The sequence below is a fragment of the Hyposmocoma kahamanoa genome, unplaced genomic scaffold, assembly GCF_003589595.1.
Source record: "Hyposmocoma kahamanoa isolate Upper Pololo Valley unplaced genomic scaffold, ASM358959v1 65, whole genome shotgun sequence".
In the NCBI taxonomy this organism is placed as follows: Eukaryota; Metazoa; Arthropoda; class Insecta; order Lepidoptera; family Cosmopterigidae; genus Hyposmocoma; species Hyposmocoma kahamanoa.
The window spans coordinates 7,433,051-7,449,457 of NW_020653853.1; the positions used below are offsets into that span (position 1 = coordinate 7,433,051).

The 16,407-nt window shown below is 34.8% G+C and overlaps 1 protein-coding gene across 1 annotated transcript in view; it reads left to right on the forward strand.

Moving 5' to 3' along the window:
* Positions 1-235: 235 nt before the first annotated feature.
* The window catches only part of LOC113231438, a 182,282-nt gene continuing 166,110 nt past the window's right edge, over positions 236-16,407 (forward strand). Inside the window, exon 1 of the mRNA XM_026465758.1 lies at positions 236-848. Coding sequence (XP_026321543.1) covers positions 561-848 — 288 coding nt within the window. The 5' untranslated portion in view covers positions 236-560. The remainder of the gene's footprint in view (positions 849-16,407) is intronic.

Genomic DNA, 16,407 nt, shown 5'->3' on the forward strand with positions numbered 1-16,407 from the left:
CCTATTGTGTATATAGACTGACTATCGTTTATTTTATGTCGCAGCGTTTAGCGTGCGACAATAAGATGCGTTAAGTAATTTGATTTGGGCTGTTGTGGCGCTGTCAGAGGCGGGAGCGGCGCGCCGGTCGTGGCACCGAGTCTCGGCTGCTTGTAGTCGCTCATACAGCGGGCAACGGCGCACACGTCGCGTCGCTTGCCGTTCTCCGAAGTCACGATATACGCGCTCTTTTAAACAAATAATTCAAGTTTCACAATCAAGCCCATTCACAAAATCGATACTACACGGACCATTCGTTATAATCGAATTGCTTGGACGTCTCAAATTGCGTCAACGGACTGCTCACTAACCGGCTCCGTGACCATATGATCTGCATCTGACCCGTCCAAACTGCACTGATCTTTGGTACCGGTGCAGAGTCACGATGTCGATCAACATTTGAAATGTGCATTCGTGGGACTGTAAAAAGGTGAATCAGTGATGGTTCAGTGCTGTGACATGGTGGAGACGTGAATGTCAAAGTAAAAGAATTGTTTGGTGGTGTTCGTTGAATTAGTGCAATGGCAGGTGCTAGTGAAGATGGTGGAGGAGTGGATGACAATTCCACGGCAAGTTGTGCGACAGAGGGTGAGAACCGCAAGCGCGGTCTGACCAATTCCATGTCACTGCGCACCCGCAAGCTTGGCCGTCGGCTCTCCCGCAGCATGTCCATAGTAGCTCTGAAGATCCCTGAAAAGGCTCAAAGCATCACCCGTTCTTCCTCAAAATTGATGCGATCTGGCAACAAAGATAAGAAAAACAGATCATTCGAGCTCTCTATCATACTACCAGACAAGACGCAGCGACAGGTATGCACTAAATAACATTAATACACCTATCTTTGTATTTTTTAATTTAAATGACCTTCTTTAAATATTTTTATAAGAATATAATGTAAACTGTTAATAGGGCGAAGTCTTATAAAATGTATAAGTCCTGTACCTTGAAATCCGTAAGCCATAAAACGGCTACATCGTGTTATTCATTCCAATCGATACAAGCAGAACTAAAGAGGTTAAATAGAGAATTTAGCAGAACCAAAATACTACACACGTACTTATGTAGTATATTACGTTTTACGTACTTGCTTTTTCTGAGTATGTTTTAGAAAAAGCATGTAAATAATAAGAGTTTCAGGTGATCGTGTCCTCTGAAACATTCAGAGTATAATGCAAAAGTCATTACAGCGTAACATGTAATGATACCTAGGTAGTTTGTGATTCATGACGCGTGTAATTTTGTTTCCACAAAATTATCATAGTCCGAAAAAGTCTATATATAAACATGCTATAAGTAAAATTCATAATATACAGGTAATTGCAGGCAGGATTGCGACCAAAAGTCTTTGATCAAATGTGGCCATGTTGAGAACCTTACACGTATCAAAATCAATGTTGTGCATTCAAATGAATCTACTCATTGCAATTTGCCGCTGAGTATTGCAACAGTGTCGCCCACAATACTGATTTCTCCATTGATATAATAATGAGCTGCAATTGCCTTCATGTTTGAATCGGTCGTGCACTCGTGGTATTGTTTGCCCCCGCCATCAGTAGGTCCCGGGGCTTTATCTTACTGATTAGAAGGTATTAAGCAAAGCAATGATATAAACAACGAGTATCCCAAACTTTAGGTGTAATTTGGAGCTGTTCAAGAACAGAGTTAATGAAGTCAAAGGCATCTGTTCCAAACAATCATTATCACAAAACCAACATCTCTAATTAATTTAAATTTAAGATTTATGCTAAACAAATATAAACAAAAATATTAGACTAACTTAGTGCAACCTGTGGGTCAGTTACACGCGGCGGATATCCAGTATAACAATGCGTTAAGTATGCTGTTCCGACTTCCACCTTTAGAGAAACATGTAGACGATTTCTACGCTATCATGCGAAAGCGTAGTGCATCGCTACTCGTCGCATGCGTCTCAATACGAACAGCATCTTGAGCATATTGGTGGAAAGATGGGAGTCACCAATGCTGGGGCGGTGCTGCCAATGCGTAGCCAGTTGTCCTGACATTGGCTGTGTACATTATGTTCCCATCTTAATACCTATATATAATTTTGTTCTATATTATTATTTTAAACCTAACACTAGCTTCAGTATTTTTTATTTACTAACAAATAGTATGGATTAAGGTATTTGAAATGAATTGATTCTTATTATTATCAAAAATTTTGTCAAACTATACAGAGTATCAAGATCAAATCGCTCTCTTATTCAGCAATCTATTATAAGTTCAAATGAGGCTTGAGATTTCTTGCAAGCAGTGACCAATTGTTCAACTGTCGGGCAGCTGGATGCAAACCGATTACTGCCAACATCGGTTCTACCACATTTCTGATTTGTCTCTGCATCGTTGTAGGTAACAATAGCTTGTGTTCGTGAGCCTTGGCAACGGATTTTAAACCTCGAGGCATCATTCTGCTTTACTTTTACTGCATAATAAACTAAATTCATAATAATTTAGACGATTACATGTAACTAACGCACCTTTGGTGCAATTAGGTTATATTTGCAAACTGACAATTTTTCAGAAGAGAGGTTTAAAGATTGTACGAACGAAATTAGTCGAATTTTTTTATGCTTAAAAATACCAATTAAATTTCACATTATGTACACAATTTGTTTCACATTCTTAGTTCGTATTAGTTTTATGACTGTCAAGTGATAAAAGCAGTTTTGACGTATGATCACACGTTGTTTAGGTTATAATAATACAGGCGGGCAGGTGTTATGTTTTAGGAGAACGTTTGGCAGTGGACCTTAAAAGTGCACCGCTCCTTTTTCACGGTTTTTGGTGCACGATTTGGGCTAATGTCCAATAAGAAATGCACGTGTTTATTTGGATTTGAATCCCTCTAAAGAACTCTATTTACACTATCTTCTTGAGCATGTATATGGTTTCACTGCTCACGATCGTTAACGTGACTTATAATAACTAACACACGCTGTATAACGATACTTATACCTGTAACTGAAACTGAGTTTGTTTGCCACAGTGCGGTTGAAGATCACCAAGCAATTACGTTTTTTTTATTCGCTTATACTTCTTCCACCGAGGTCAGGACATCTGTTCCGTTCAGCAATTAATTTCATTAAATCGGTAATCACTAATTAACTTGGTAACATTGAGATCGACTACCGGATTCGATTTTTTTTATAATCAGTATGTATGTAAATTATGTTATATATGGTAAATTCCCAACTCTATTCTCATTGCTACATGTATTCGTGTATTTTTTGTCATTCGTTCGCATCATTAGACGACGACAGCGACAATAATTGTTTTTCTTTTGTTTTATTTTTTGTTCATGACTACTAGAGACTATCTGGTCCTACAAAATTTCCAAGCTTACCTTAATGATATGTTACCGCAATATCGAACCTTCACCTTACCTAAGTCGAATTGTCTTAATTTCTTTAACAAAGCTTCAGTAAATGTGGGTGGTATGAATGCTTTACTGTTTTTGTGACTTTAACAACACAATACAAAGGACATTGAGTCTTTGTCAAAAGTAATACAATCGTTAATAGAACGTTGTTCAAAATATGAACTGCACAATGGTTCTACGTGATGAGCTTTCTAACTTATGTTTTGATCTAGATCTATGAAGATGTTCGATGTATCCCAGGCGTAGTATTTTGTATCTTATATCTCTAACATTAGCCACACCCACATACAAAATCTTGATAATGAAGTAATCTCACTTGTTCGCAACGAGGAAGCCGCCTACGGACTGCATTCTGTACCTGATACAAGAGATGAGGATTGAGGAAATTACAAATAAAGACAGATTCATTGTCTCAAGGAAGTTTTTTGACCTGAGCAAGGAACGGCACAATGAATTCAATTAGGACACAACAGTTGTAAATATGGCGAAGTTTAAAGAATTGCGAAGTGAAAGTGATGTCGCAACTAACGAGCGCTTAGCAAGTCACACGCGTGTGCGGCCTCCAGTAGCCCGTCAATTACGCGCTACATGTGGTACCATAGTCAAACATCGTTTAGTACACTCTACAAAATATGTACATAAGACTAACCTCGATACAAGCACCGGTTACACTTTGATTAGGTGACGATTGAAAAGTTGGCACAAAGTGAAAACGGGTTAGAACAATTTGTGCAACCCATTTACATTTGTGTAATGGATTACTTCTAAGTATTTTTCAGATGCTTTTGTAAGAATATCATTGACTTTGTTAAAGTCAAATTTTAACTAAGCAAATAGCTATTTTTCTTTGGAAAGGTACTCAGGAATTGATAGACCTATTATTTTTGTGTACTTTCTTTATAAGGTTAGTTTTTATTTGGTGTTTTAATGATATTTGTAAACACTTGCTTCTTCTGTGTAAGTTTCGCATTCTATACTGTCACTATATTATATAGCTTCTAGAAGATTGTTGTTATTATTTGTCTTTACATTAGATCATATCGACACGTATCATAACAGACTGTCGAATATAAAAATTAAACTGTGTGTCATTTTGCATTCGATGACTTCGTATTGCATAACACCGCCAGCATTTATACATACAGTGGACGCATTAAAAATAATTACAGCTCTATAGCTCTTCTATAAGCAGTAATTGTAGATACTTTTGCTTTCCTAAAGAAAAGTCAGTGGCATAATGTAAATAATTGAACAAATACGGAGTGGTCTACTCTAAGTAAAGACTAGAAAGTGATTCTAATTATCCTCTGCAGATGCATGAATTGGTCCGAGTGAGAATTTATGTATGGAAAGAAATATAAATAAGGATGACTCTAGAGTGGGAATGGACGCGGATAAGGCAGGGTCTTGTTTCGATGGCTATCACTTTTCTATATGTGAAGTAGAAGCAAACCGGTCGGGATGTCTACGAATGCGAACTTTGCTGCGTGTGCGCATAGGTCGTTCGGGCATTGGACGTCGCGATCTCAAATATTTGCGAGGAAAGAATCTGAGACTCGGTATGTACCTATAGCAATGTATACGATATATCAGCTACTGTTTTTTATTTTTTTTCTGTTTCTGTCTGTTTAACTGCACAATGCAATTTTATTACTAAAATCTTCAAAGCGATCCGGGTAACATCGAAGAGCTGGTCATAGAGAACAAAGTTTAAGTGGAGCAAAAATACCATAAAGGTCATAAACAAATTTAATAAAACTTATACAGATTTCTAAAAAAAATCATAATTCGATAGTGATTGAAGATCTTGGCCTTCAACAATAGAGCATGTGACAAAAGAGAAGAATATAATACACCGATATTTTAGAGTCTACTCTAAAGTGCGTAAAAGCCAAACTGCAAAGTTTGCGAAACGAGTGAAAGACAATAGTTTGTAAACGACCTGGTTCATATCTTATTCATTTAACTGTCTCCGTGGCCGAACGGTTACCATGCCGGACTACCACGCAGAAGTCCCAGGTTCGATTCCCGGGCCGGGAGAAATATTTGTATGGCATACAATTATTTCTCTCGTGAGTTTGGGTGTAATTTGTGGTTGTCTATATGTGTGTCCATGACACCTGCGACACAGGGTTTCCCTAGTGCGGGGCTATGTTGAGTGTGTGCGTTATTTATTTATTTTTAAACCTATGTCTATGTAAAAAAGCGAATTTTATTGAATAAGAACTCTTGAGCAGACTTATCGACAAAGCATGAAATTTTAACCCATACATCAATAAGTAATTAATCATCGATAAAAATTAGTTTTTATACCATTTCTTCTCCGACGTACTAATACAAATCTATTAGTTAGTACAATTACACAACACTAGTAAATACAGGATTAATAATTGTATTTTCGATCATCATCATCATCATCAACCCATTTATATGTCCCACTGCTGGGCACGGGTCTCCTTTCAGACAGGGTTTAGGCCATAGTCACTTCACACGTTTTTCCGAGGGTTGTGAATCTTCTCCAACGTGCAGGTTTCATCACGATGTTTTCCTTCACCGAAAATCTCATGATGAATTTCAAATTAAATTTCGCACATAAATTCCGAGAAAGTCAGAGGTGCGAGCCCGGATTCGAACCCACGTCCTTCTGCTTGAGAGGCAGTAGGTCAAACCATTAGGCTACCACGGCTTTTTCGATGCTATTACATAAAATATATTCTTTTACAATGTAATGTTGAATACAAAATCAAAGCGACGCCAGCAATTAAAATAATAACGCTAAGGTCAATGATCCTAAATTAAAAACTGCAACTTTTCACCAAGGCCTATAAAAGGTAAACTATAATAACTTTTTTATTAGTAAAGCTCCTTAAATTTAGTTTTAAAAGGCTTTTAAATTTCAAACATATATAATTATTTTTTCACAACAAGTTATTAATCATAGTTTATAAAATATATTGATTAATTACTTTTTGTTTTCTCAGGCTGAATAATTTGGCAATAAAAACGCAAAATCGACAAAATTCGAGTTATCTTAGTGTAGTGTAGTAGTAACCAATAGAAAATAACGTCATGACGACTTTGCGATCTTGACAGTATAATACAAACATACCTACATAAGCCTACATTCTTACTTAACCGACAAACTTAAAAACATTACAAACAATTAAATTGCTAAAAAAATCCACACATTTTCGGTTCAATGAACTTTCACTAATAGTGTCGTGGTAAATAAATTAGATTAATACAACTTTTTTTTAGAGGTATCTTGAATAAACAATATCAACCCATTTAATTAAATATTGCAGATAGAATAACATGTCTTAATCCGAATGATTAGTATCATGTGTACAAAACTAGCATTCCGACCATTGACTTTATTTATTGTAAGCATTGACTTACAAATAAATGGACGACGGGTCTAATACAAAAACCACGAAAAAATGTCCCAAGTCAACCTATTCGAAATTTAAATTGTAATGTCATCGCAGTATCGCTCTGTGAGTAGAACAAATGAAGACTAAAGCGGAGTTTGGCGCTCTGTATACGATTTTAGCGCCTTACAAGTGCGGACACTTTTTAGCGCGGACCCGACGTCCATATAATTGTAAGTCAATGATTCCGACATATAATATACAAAACTATAGTCATAGGTTACTAAAAATATATGACAATGCATTTGAAAAAAAAAATGATTACATTAAATGAAAGATAAATTAAAACAAACTACTTGTACTCTTAAGCATTACCACAAATCCTTAATATAGCTGCAAATACGACATTGTGTCAAAGACATATTAATATATCTTTATTTTTATGTAAATTTTAAATTTGATTTTCTTGTTATTTTTCATGCTTATATAAATTTGGTTCACTGCTCTTTGAGACAAATATAATACTAGACAAAACTTGGAAAGTTTACAAGTAGAAAATTTCCCTAGGGTAGCATTCTGGGGCATCAGAAGGCTCAGAATGCTGACTATATTTCCCCTTTGAATAGCAAAAATTGTTTAAAATTCTTAGATATTTGAAATTTTTATATATTGTGTAAGTCACAATTTTGGTCGAGGTAACCGAGCTTACCTACAATTGGAATACACATAAGAATAATTATGTCTAATTCTGATCGTTTGCCAAATAAATAAATAAAAAGTCACTGAAATATCAATATATTTATATACTCTTGAAGCGCCTCTTGAAAATATAAGATGGCGTCCTAATCGACATTGACGAAAACCATCCGCCTGAGGAAGGACCACAGCCGTTTTTCCTGATCAAGAACGGTTCGTCCACGTTTTCTTAAATAAGTTGTACACATTTCCAGTCAGTTACGAAAAATTAAAAGTATTAACTCTTACGAAGACAAAGAAATTTATTTTATCTGGTGAGACAGACAAGAGGAAAAATTAATTCTGCCACTGAAATTACGGTTAAAAAGAAGGCCGGTAGTAAAGAAAATATTATACTTATGAAAACACATAAAAATATTTTAAATTTTTAATATCAATATTGAACCATCTGTGTATCTTAATTCTGTACCTACTAACATTAATAGACATTGAAAATAGGTGAATAACCTCTCAGCGTGTAAAACCTTGGCCTGAATAGTTGTTACACGCGTAATATATTTTGTTTAAAATTTATTAAAGATTGATCATGTCCGTTTTTATTTAAATATATGGCAGTGGAGATAAATTACTTTTAAGCTAAAAGAAACCACACACAGATAGAAGACGAGGAGCAGTAAGTTTCTTATTTTGTTACGATTACTTGATTAAAAAGGGTTCTGATTCACAATATCGAAAGCCGCAACATTGATGGTCTTTGTATCGAAAACGTTACATCGATTGGTCGTTACAGCGAAAGTTCGTTAAATCGACGGTATGTCACATCGACGGGACACTAATCGAAGGTTTATAAATCTACGTGCGCTACATCGATGGCACTCTACATCGATGGTACGCTACATCGATGGGACGCTACATCGATGGTACGCTACATCAATGGTATGCTACATCGAAAATACGCTACATCGAAAGTATACTACATCGATGGTACGCGACATCTATGGTACGCTACATCGATGGGACTCTACACCGATGGTACGCTACCTCGATGATACGCTACATCGATGGTAGCTCTGCATCGAGAGTACTATATCGATTATACATCGATCGATGTACACTACGTACAGTATATCAATTACATAAATACACAATAAAAAAGACGCCTAAAACAACAAATTCACAATACAGCATATTAAAGACCATAGATTCATCATGTAAACTTATTTCCTTTTCACGTATTTCTTTCCTATTCAAAGTCAAGCCAAATATAGGCCCTGTTGGCCCCAGCGATAGTATTACAACATGCACGTAACATAATTCTAATTATAACTTACGCACAAAGTTTCCTGAAATGTATTGAGAGATGACTGGAAATTCGAGACGCTTGAACGTGTTTCAAGATACGTTACTATTACTACACTACTATATTACTTTATGAATTTAACATTGAACAAACATAACAAGTATAATTTTTCAATATACAATGGAATGGATGCACACATTCGCAAAATCTCGGGGTGTACACCAGTTGGGCAGCACAGATCGTACTTACATTCATTCATTCATTAATTCATCCGTTCACTCATTATAATAACAGAAGCGTTCGGTCGGTGTTTAAAAAATGACTTCAAACAGTAGACGTATGGTTTTTCGAACAAGAGTGCACTGAAATTCAGAATTTTTCAGCAATTATCATACTCTTAAAATTTGAGATATCAATCCGCGGTACTACTCGTCTAGTCATACTTGGAGCGTGTTATTGTTTTTTGTTTCTTTTGATCGTTTATTAGTATGACCTGTCTTTGATTAATTTATATTTTCGTTGTGTTGTAACACTCATTGTAATGAGTATCTTGTGTTGAATAAACGAGTTTTAAAGTGGGAATAGACCATTATATCTGTCACCTTCATTCACGTGATCACTGGCAGAACCTTATTAATGAACCTTGAATATTAGGTAATGTAGCTGTTAACACCAAACTCTAGGAGGACACACGTGTATTCTAAATATTTACTTTATCACTGTATGGTATTTATCAGTGTGAATACTTTGTTCGTATTATTATTTATATAGGAGTAATTAAGAGTGTCATGAGATACCTACTACGAATTGGTTTGTTATTTCAGAACGAAATTTGCGTGCTCTGTTTACTCGGAAGGTTTACTAAAGTATGCAAGTTTCTAATTTATTTTATTGAATTATTTATGACAACTCTTGGACGACGTGTTACAAAATTATAATGATCACTTTCTGTTTTGCATTGAATTAGATTATCAATCAGCCTTCATTGAATTTAACATATCATTAAGTCTACTTACAAATTATATTACAGAAAAATACTTAATATACTTAAACCCGAGTATATAAAGTTTTTTTTTTATAATACCAAGTGACGGGACCAGCAAGCCTTGCGCCTGGTGATTACCTGTCCATAACAGGTGCAGTGCCGCTTAGAACTTTAAATCGCAAAGATCTGAGGGGCCCTGCCACTGAGATATAAGTTGACAAGTCTCACGTACCTGTAATTTCACCAGTAATTTCCCTTACCCTTCAAACCTGGAACGTAGTCATGCTCACATTACTGCTTAGCGGCAGAAATAGGTAAGGTGGCAGTACTTCCTTGGACGAACTCTTTCACAAGGAGTTCTACTGCTATCAAAGTTGAAGTAATTACGTATTCAAATAATTTAAATGTGAATTTCCACGTTCTTATTCTGGATTTTCAATTCTTAAATTTGAATAAAATAACCTCTATGTACGTCAATATGGTCAAGGACGAACCTATAGTTTTTAGAAATTAAAGACATGAGTATTGCAAACCGACACGGCGAATTATGGTTATGACTAATATATCGACAGCGACGACCTTGTGCCATGACATTCTCTAAACACTATGAATTTTCACGGCAGCAATGTTGATTAGTTCCAAAACCGATAATTGAGTGTAACAATCACGACAATAATTCTATATAACTACACGCAGTATATTAATGGGGAATGCTGGCTCGTCACAGCTTCAAATGAGCTGAAATGTGGCCTGCAAATGTGCCGCAATACGTCTACTATTTTTGAAAGTAATACGAACATTTTCGAAGAACTTCGAGTGGAAATATTTGGTGTTTACACGAGATACTTAATTGTTTGTCTTTTATATTTCGACGTGTGAGCTTTGATTAAACGTTTTGTTTATATTTTAGTACACAGAATTGCTAAAAGCACTAATGTAAGTTAGTAATTAGCTAAATATACAGACTGAAATCGTTTGTCTTTGTCTCATTTTAAATACATTTTGTATTTTAAATTCCGTTAATCTTATTTTTAATTAGAACAGCTCTACATTTCTTAAAGAGAATAATAAATTTTTATTTATGTTAGAATTTAATACACGTATTTATTTAATTATCAAACGGTTTTAATGCGCAGCAGAAATATATGTTACGCTTAAAATATTTATTGTTTTTTTTACACATCATATAACATTAAATAGGTTTCTGGCAAAAGAAAGTTTCAGAAAGATGTCATAATCTGAAAACATCAAAGACTGTGTAATATTTTAATAATCATTTTATTACACGCTTTATATAAAAAATATAGAGTTGACTAGTTCAAAAATATGTACAACATCAGAATTAATCGATTGCCAAACTAATGAGAAGGAAACTCTTTGATGTGCGCCGGAGCGCAAAATGTTGTTGTCGTCGATCCAATGAGTTTCAGGGACACAGAGTTGACATATTGATTGCTTATGTGCCTATGTATGATATATACAGGTTGTTAGAAGGATAAATATCTCATAAAGTAAACAAAACGTATGTAATTTATATCGTTGAAGGCAGATTTGTGAGGTACGTTAAATTTATGGACCTGAAAGTATTTTTATTGTAGATAACGTAAATTGCAAGTGACACAACGAATACGTCGTGCGCCTAATGGTAAACGACACGGTTGTCCATAAGGAGCACTGTCAATGTGCTCTTCACCCTGACACATAAGTTGACAAGTCCCATGTGCCTATAATTTCACGAGCACCCTTATTTATATTATACCCTTCAAAATCGGAAGGCCGCTATGTTCACATTACTGCTACACATTATTACTAGGTAGCAGTACTTCCCTGGACGAACTCTTGCACAAGGAGCTCTACTGCTACTAAAAGCTTATTGCAGATGTTAGTAATTCTTTTTTTCAAAGTGATTATTGAAAGACATATGAAAAGTGTTTTTATACTTATTTGTTGACTTTTTATATGAATACTTTTTTAAATAAATAACGAAACCAGTCTTTGTAAATAACTTCTAAAATGGTATTGACCCTAGTCATTCCTTAACACCTAGTGTTAAGTTATAAAACTGAACAGAGTTATTGCTTTGCATTCAAAGATTTTATCTACAGATATCAGAGATAAGTTCGTAGTTATGTATGGTGTACAGAACTAATAATTAATATAATTTCATACAGACAAATCAAAGAAGGCATCAGCGTATAAAATAATAACTTGAATCACATTGGCTAAAGCGTATTAGAAAAAAAATCATGAAGAGCTAACAAACCATTGTAAAAACTTTTTCAACTTTGTCATTACTATCTGTACATTTAAAAAAATCTGTTGTATAAGAAAAAGGTGGCCGGTAATAAAAAAGTTTATTTTTAACAAAGCCACGGCCACGGCCATAAAGTTAGGAAACAATGGATTTTTCCAACAGTATCGAATCGCCGGGTGATTAAAAAGTTATGCCGCACTGAAAACCAACTGAAATAGAATGGATGCGCCGACGGAGAAAGTTGACACGCGCGTTTCCTCGCGTTTTGACAGGATGAAACGTCACCCAGTTTTGGGTCACTCCCGTAATAGTTCGAATTCCGAACAATGATGTTACAGTTTGACATCGCAAATGTTTATGCGAAATGTTTTCTCGGACATATGAACACGTTACAAATTCATTTTCGCATCAACTGAACGTCTACTTGTCACTCGAGATGTATCAATTTGTGGGGAAATTTTATTTTATTAACTTATTGAGCAACAGTGCCAATGGACAGGTAACAAACAATCAAGAAACTCAAAACTTAAACTAAAGTATAGGGTAAAAATCGTAATGTTGTGATCATTTTTATTCTTTCCGTAATGGAAAAGGCAAAGATTTCAAACAATAACAATGTTGTTAAACCATACAGCCAAGTCTAGGTTAATTTTTCTGTTGTTAGTTTTAAATAAATAGGCATACCACCCAGTCTTCACCCCATTATTTATTTTACAGGCATTAGCCATTAAGCCTCTTCCCCGGTGAGTCATAATATCAGAATGGGGTCAATTCAGGGTTCTGTTCTAAACATACCACTACGAGATTTAAGTACAGTTTTTTTTAAATGAATTATGACAACTAGAAACATTGGCATCATGATATTGTGTCTAGAGTTTGTTATTAAATAATATTTTTTGTGTTGTTAGGACTGAAATTAGCTCATTGTTAATACATAGCTTTATCAATAGATGTAGAGACCGCTAGATTGGTTTACTTTAGCTCCTTTCACATATTTGATAACATACAGCATTTGCTTTAGAATAATGCCGCCGATATTAATAGAATTTTTGTCCTGCAAAAACGAGCTGTTCCTGTAATTTACCAGTTGTGCCATATTACCATTCTCACACAGTATAGACTTAAAAATAGTGAGCTTAAAAACGTAACATTAATACGAGGAATAAAAAACTGAGTTCTTGACAAACGTCTTCACAAGTCTCTAATTCATTGAAAAGACAATATATGCGCTCCTATCATCAACGGCTCCTGTAATAAAATTCCGATTGACATTCAAGACTTAACATTTACTAAGTTTAAAAGTAAAACAAAAACTTTATACTAGGGGTTATTTAGTAGTAGTAGGTAGAAGCTGTGTGCTTCTGCGTAATTATATAAATGGTGATGACCCGTTTAGATCCATATTCACTACCACACTTAAGTGTAGGAACAGTATCCTAGATAAATTTTTTTTAATGATAATTGTGATCTAATATCCATTTAGGTATAAAGAGTAGAGTTCCTTACTTATTCTTCCGAGAGGAATCTGCCTTACGATGAGTAGGAGAGTTTAATCGATGTGGGTATTTGGTTATCTGTGAAGTAAAGATATAATTGAACTTTCATTATTACAGAATAAATAAAGAGATTCGTTATGTTTCATACAATTAGTTCTAAATAGAAATCTTTATGTATATTTTTTATTAAGCAGTGTTTTCGCCTTTATGTTCTGGCTATAAAACCTAGGTTATATTTCGTGGTGTTTGAACTGTCCGATGTTACGGTAAATATCATAAGGCGCATTTTCGATTGCTGCTGAAATAGAAAATGCGAATCGATGAGCTGAAATTCCTCTGAAAACGATTTTTCAATTATATTTTTTTGCACATTAATCTCGTAAATGACAGGACCACATCATGAGAACAGAAAACGGGAGGTGCAAACTACGAAAACTTACTAAGAATAGTACAGTTATAGCAAAGAGAATGGCGAAATATCCTTCTCGGTCAGCGGATCGCGTATCACTTACGCGATTTGCACTAAACAGACACACTTTCAGTGTTTCTTGTGTTGTTGACAATAATACTTACTACGGCAACATAGCAAAATGCTAGGTGACGACGAGACAGAATATTTGATTCCATTAACAAAATTCCGAAAAAAAAAAATACATTCCTAAAAATACATAAAAGCCAGTAAAAAATCTTATTCTTTTTTCAAGTTTTCAATCTTTTAAGTTTTAATGGCGTACATTTGATGTTGGGTGATTTCAATCAATTTTATCGGAGCCAACATGTAGTACCGCGAAGATTTTGCATACATGTTTGGTTAGGTAGTATTTGATATGTCTGTGTGGATTTTATTAAGTGTTTTCTGGACATATTATTTTTCTAATTGGGCTGACATGTTCGCTAGTGATCAAAGCCCCTAAATAAATAAAAAGTGAAAAAATCTACCTGTATTTAAATTAAAATCTGTAAAACCATAACGTGAGCTATCTTTAGGATTCAAAGTTACGATATTGACTAAATTTAAGTAATTCTGCCAAGCGGTGATTGCATTGGTTTGCTATAATCGTATCCTGCGCTTATCGATTAACTTTAATTCTAATGTTGGTTACCTAATGTGATTTAGAATATATAGAACGTAACATAATGTAACGTAGCGTGTCAGACAACCATATAAATTACCCCAAGGAAGAAAAAAACAATGGAAATGCCTTAAGTCTCGATTACTATCAGAACCGCTGTCGCCAAAACTCACACATTCATAATTTGATTACTAGGAAGTCTTGATAATGATTGGACGTAGTTTCTAATTTAAAAAGAAATATCAAATTCTGGGCAGTTAATATAATTTAAACTTTACCCTGTTGGTATATCGTTGAAAGTTCAAAAACCTATTATTGCAAATTAGGACGTTTTGATTTTTATATTAAAATTGTAAAAAAAGATGTGTTGTAAATGGCAAAACGGCGACGAATTCGAGATATTTACTTAGCTCTCTAAAATAGAAGCGACCTTATTGCAGCGGCATAAGATTTACTTTCGTTTCTTGTAACAAAACAATATTACGATAATCAGAAAATTGAATTTAAAAAAAAATTAAATATATTAAGACCTAACGATGAGCACCATAGATAATATTACACACAGAACTTATTTAGAAAATATTTATTTTTGGTGATGTTTTTACTACCATGATATTCATATATTTTTTTATGAAAATACACTACAATTTGTTATTATTGTTGTTATACAAAGATGTTTGTATTGTGTTTAAACGGTAATGGTACCTGGCTCAGTGAAGAAACTTCCATAAATTTTTCATAGGTAGCGCTCACGGCAAACAAAGATCTGCAACAAGCATTGTAGTAGCAGTAGAGTTCCTTGTGAAAGAGTTCGTCCAGGGTAGTACTGCCACCTTACCTATTTCTGTAACTGTCATGAACAGGCGTGTAGCTTACAATCAGGCGCACGACTTGTTTGTCCCGTCACTTGATGTTACAAAAAAATACAACAATTTATAAGATTTGCTGATTCGGTCTGGCTCAGTTGGTACGATCGGTGGCACCGGTGTGGCAACAGACACTGGTTCGAATCCAGTCATATCGAAGGAATTGCACTTTGTGTTGTTCGACCTTTTTATCAATAAAAATAATTTAGAAAAGGTCATTTCCCAATTTGGACTTACCGGGAATCGAATCCGGGACCCGTTATCCAGCGCCCACATTGCAAACCGTTGGGCTAGCACGCCTGTCCACAATCCACTGCTACTGCGCCCGTCACCCTGAGACATAAGATGAAAAGTCCCATGTGCACAGGCACACACAGGCACAGAAACAAGCACTTTTCGTTTTATATACAGATATACACTAACACCCTTACCTTTCAAAACCCGAACGCAGTAATGCTCACATTACTGCTTGGCGGCAGATATAGGTAAGGTCATATTCCAATAAAAAAAGTGATGATGCATTCATAAATAAATGACAGATGTAATTTTTTTATTGTTCAACCCATACATAGGAACAAACACATACAAAATAAGTACAAGTTGAATGTAATGGCACATAAGAGTGTGAAGTAAAAAAGACTACAACATTTTTTTTAAAGTTACGTGTTCATTATCAGATTTTTCTCATGTCATTGTTATTGTTTCTTATTTTGGTATAATTATTTACTTGCCTGTTAACTTAATCAGTACGTAATATGTAACTAATAATCAAATATGTAAGTAATAAAAATATATACATATTTAGAAGACGTTAAGTAATCTTAAGATCTTATTTTGAATTCTATTGACACTCTTGTTAAATTGACACTTCCTCGTCCCAACGTCCAATAGGCTTTAAACTGTTCGTTTAACCCGGCTAATTATAAT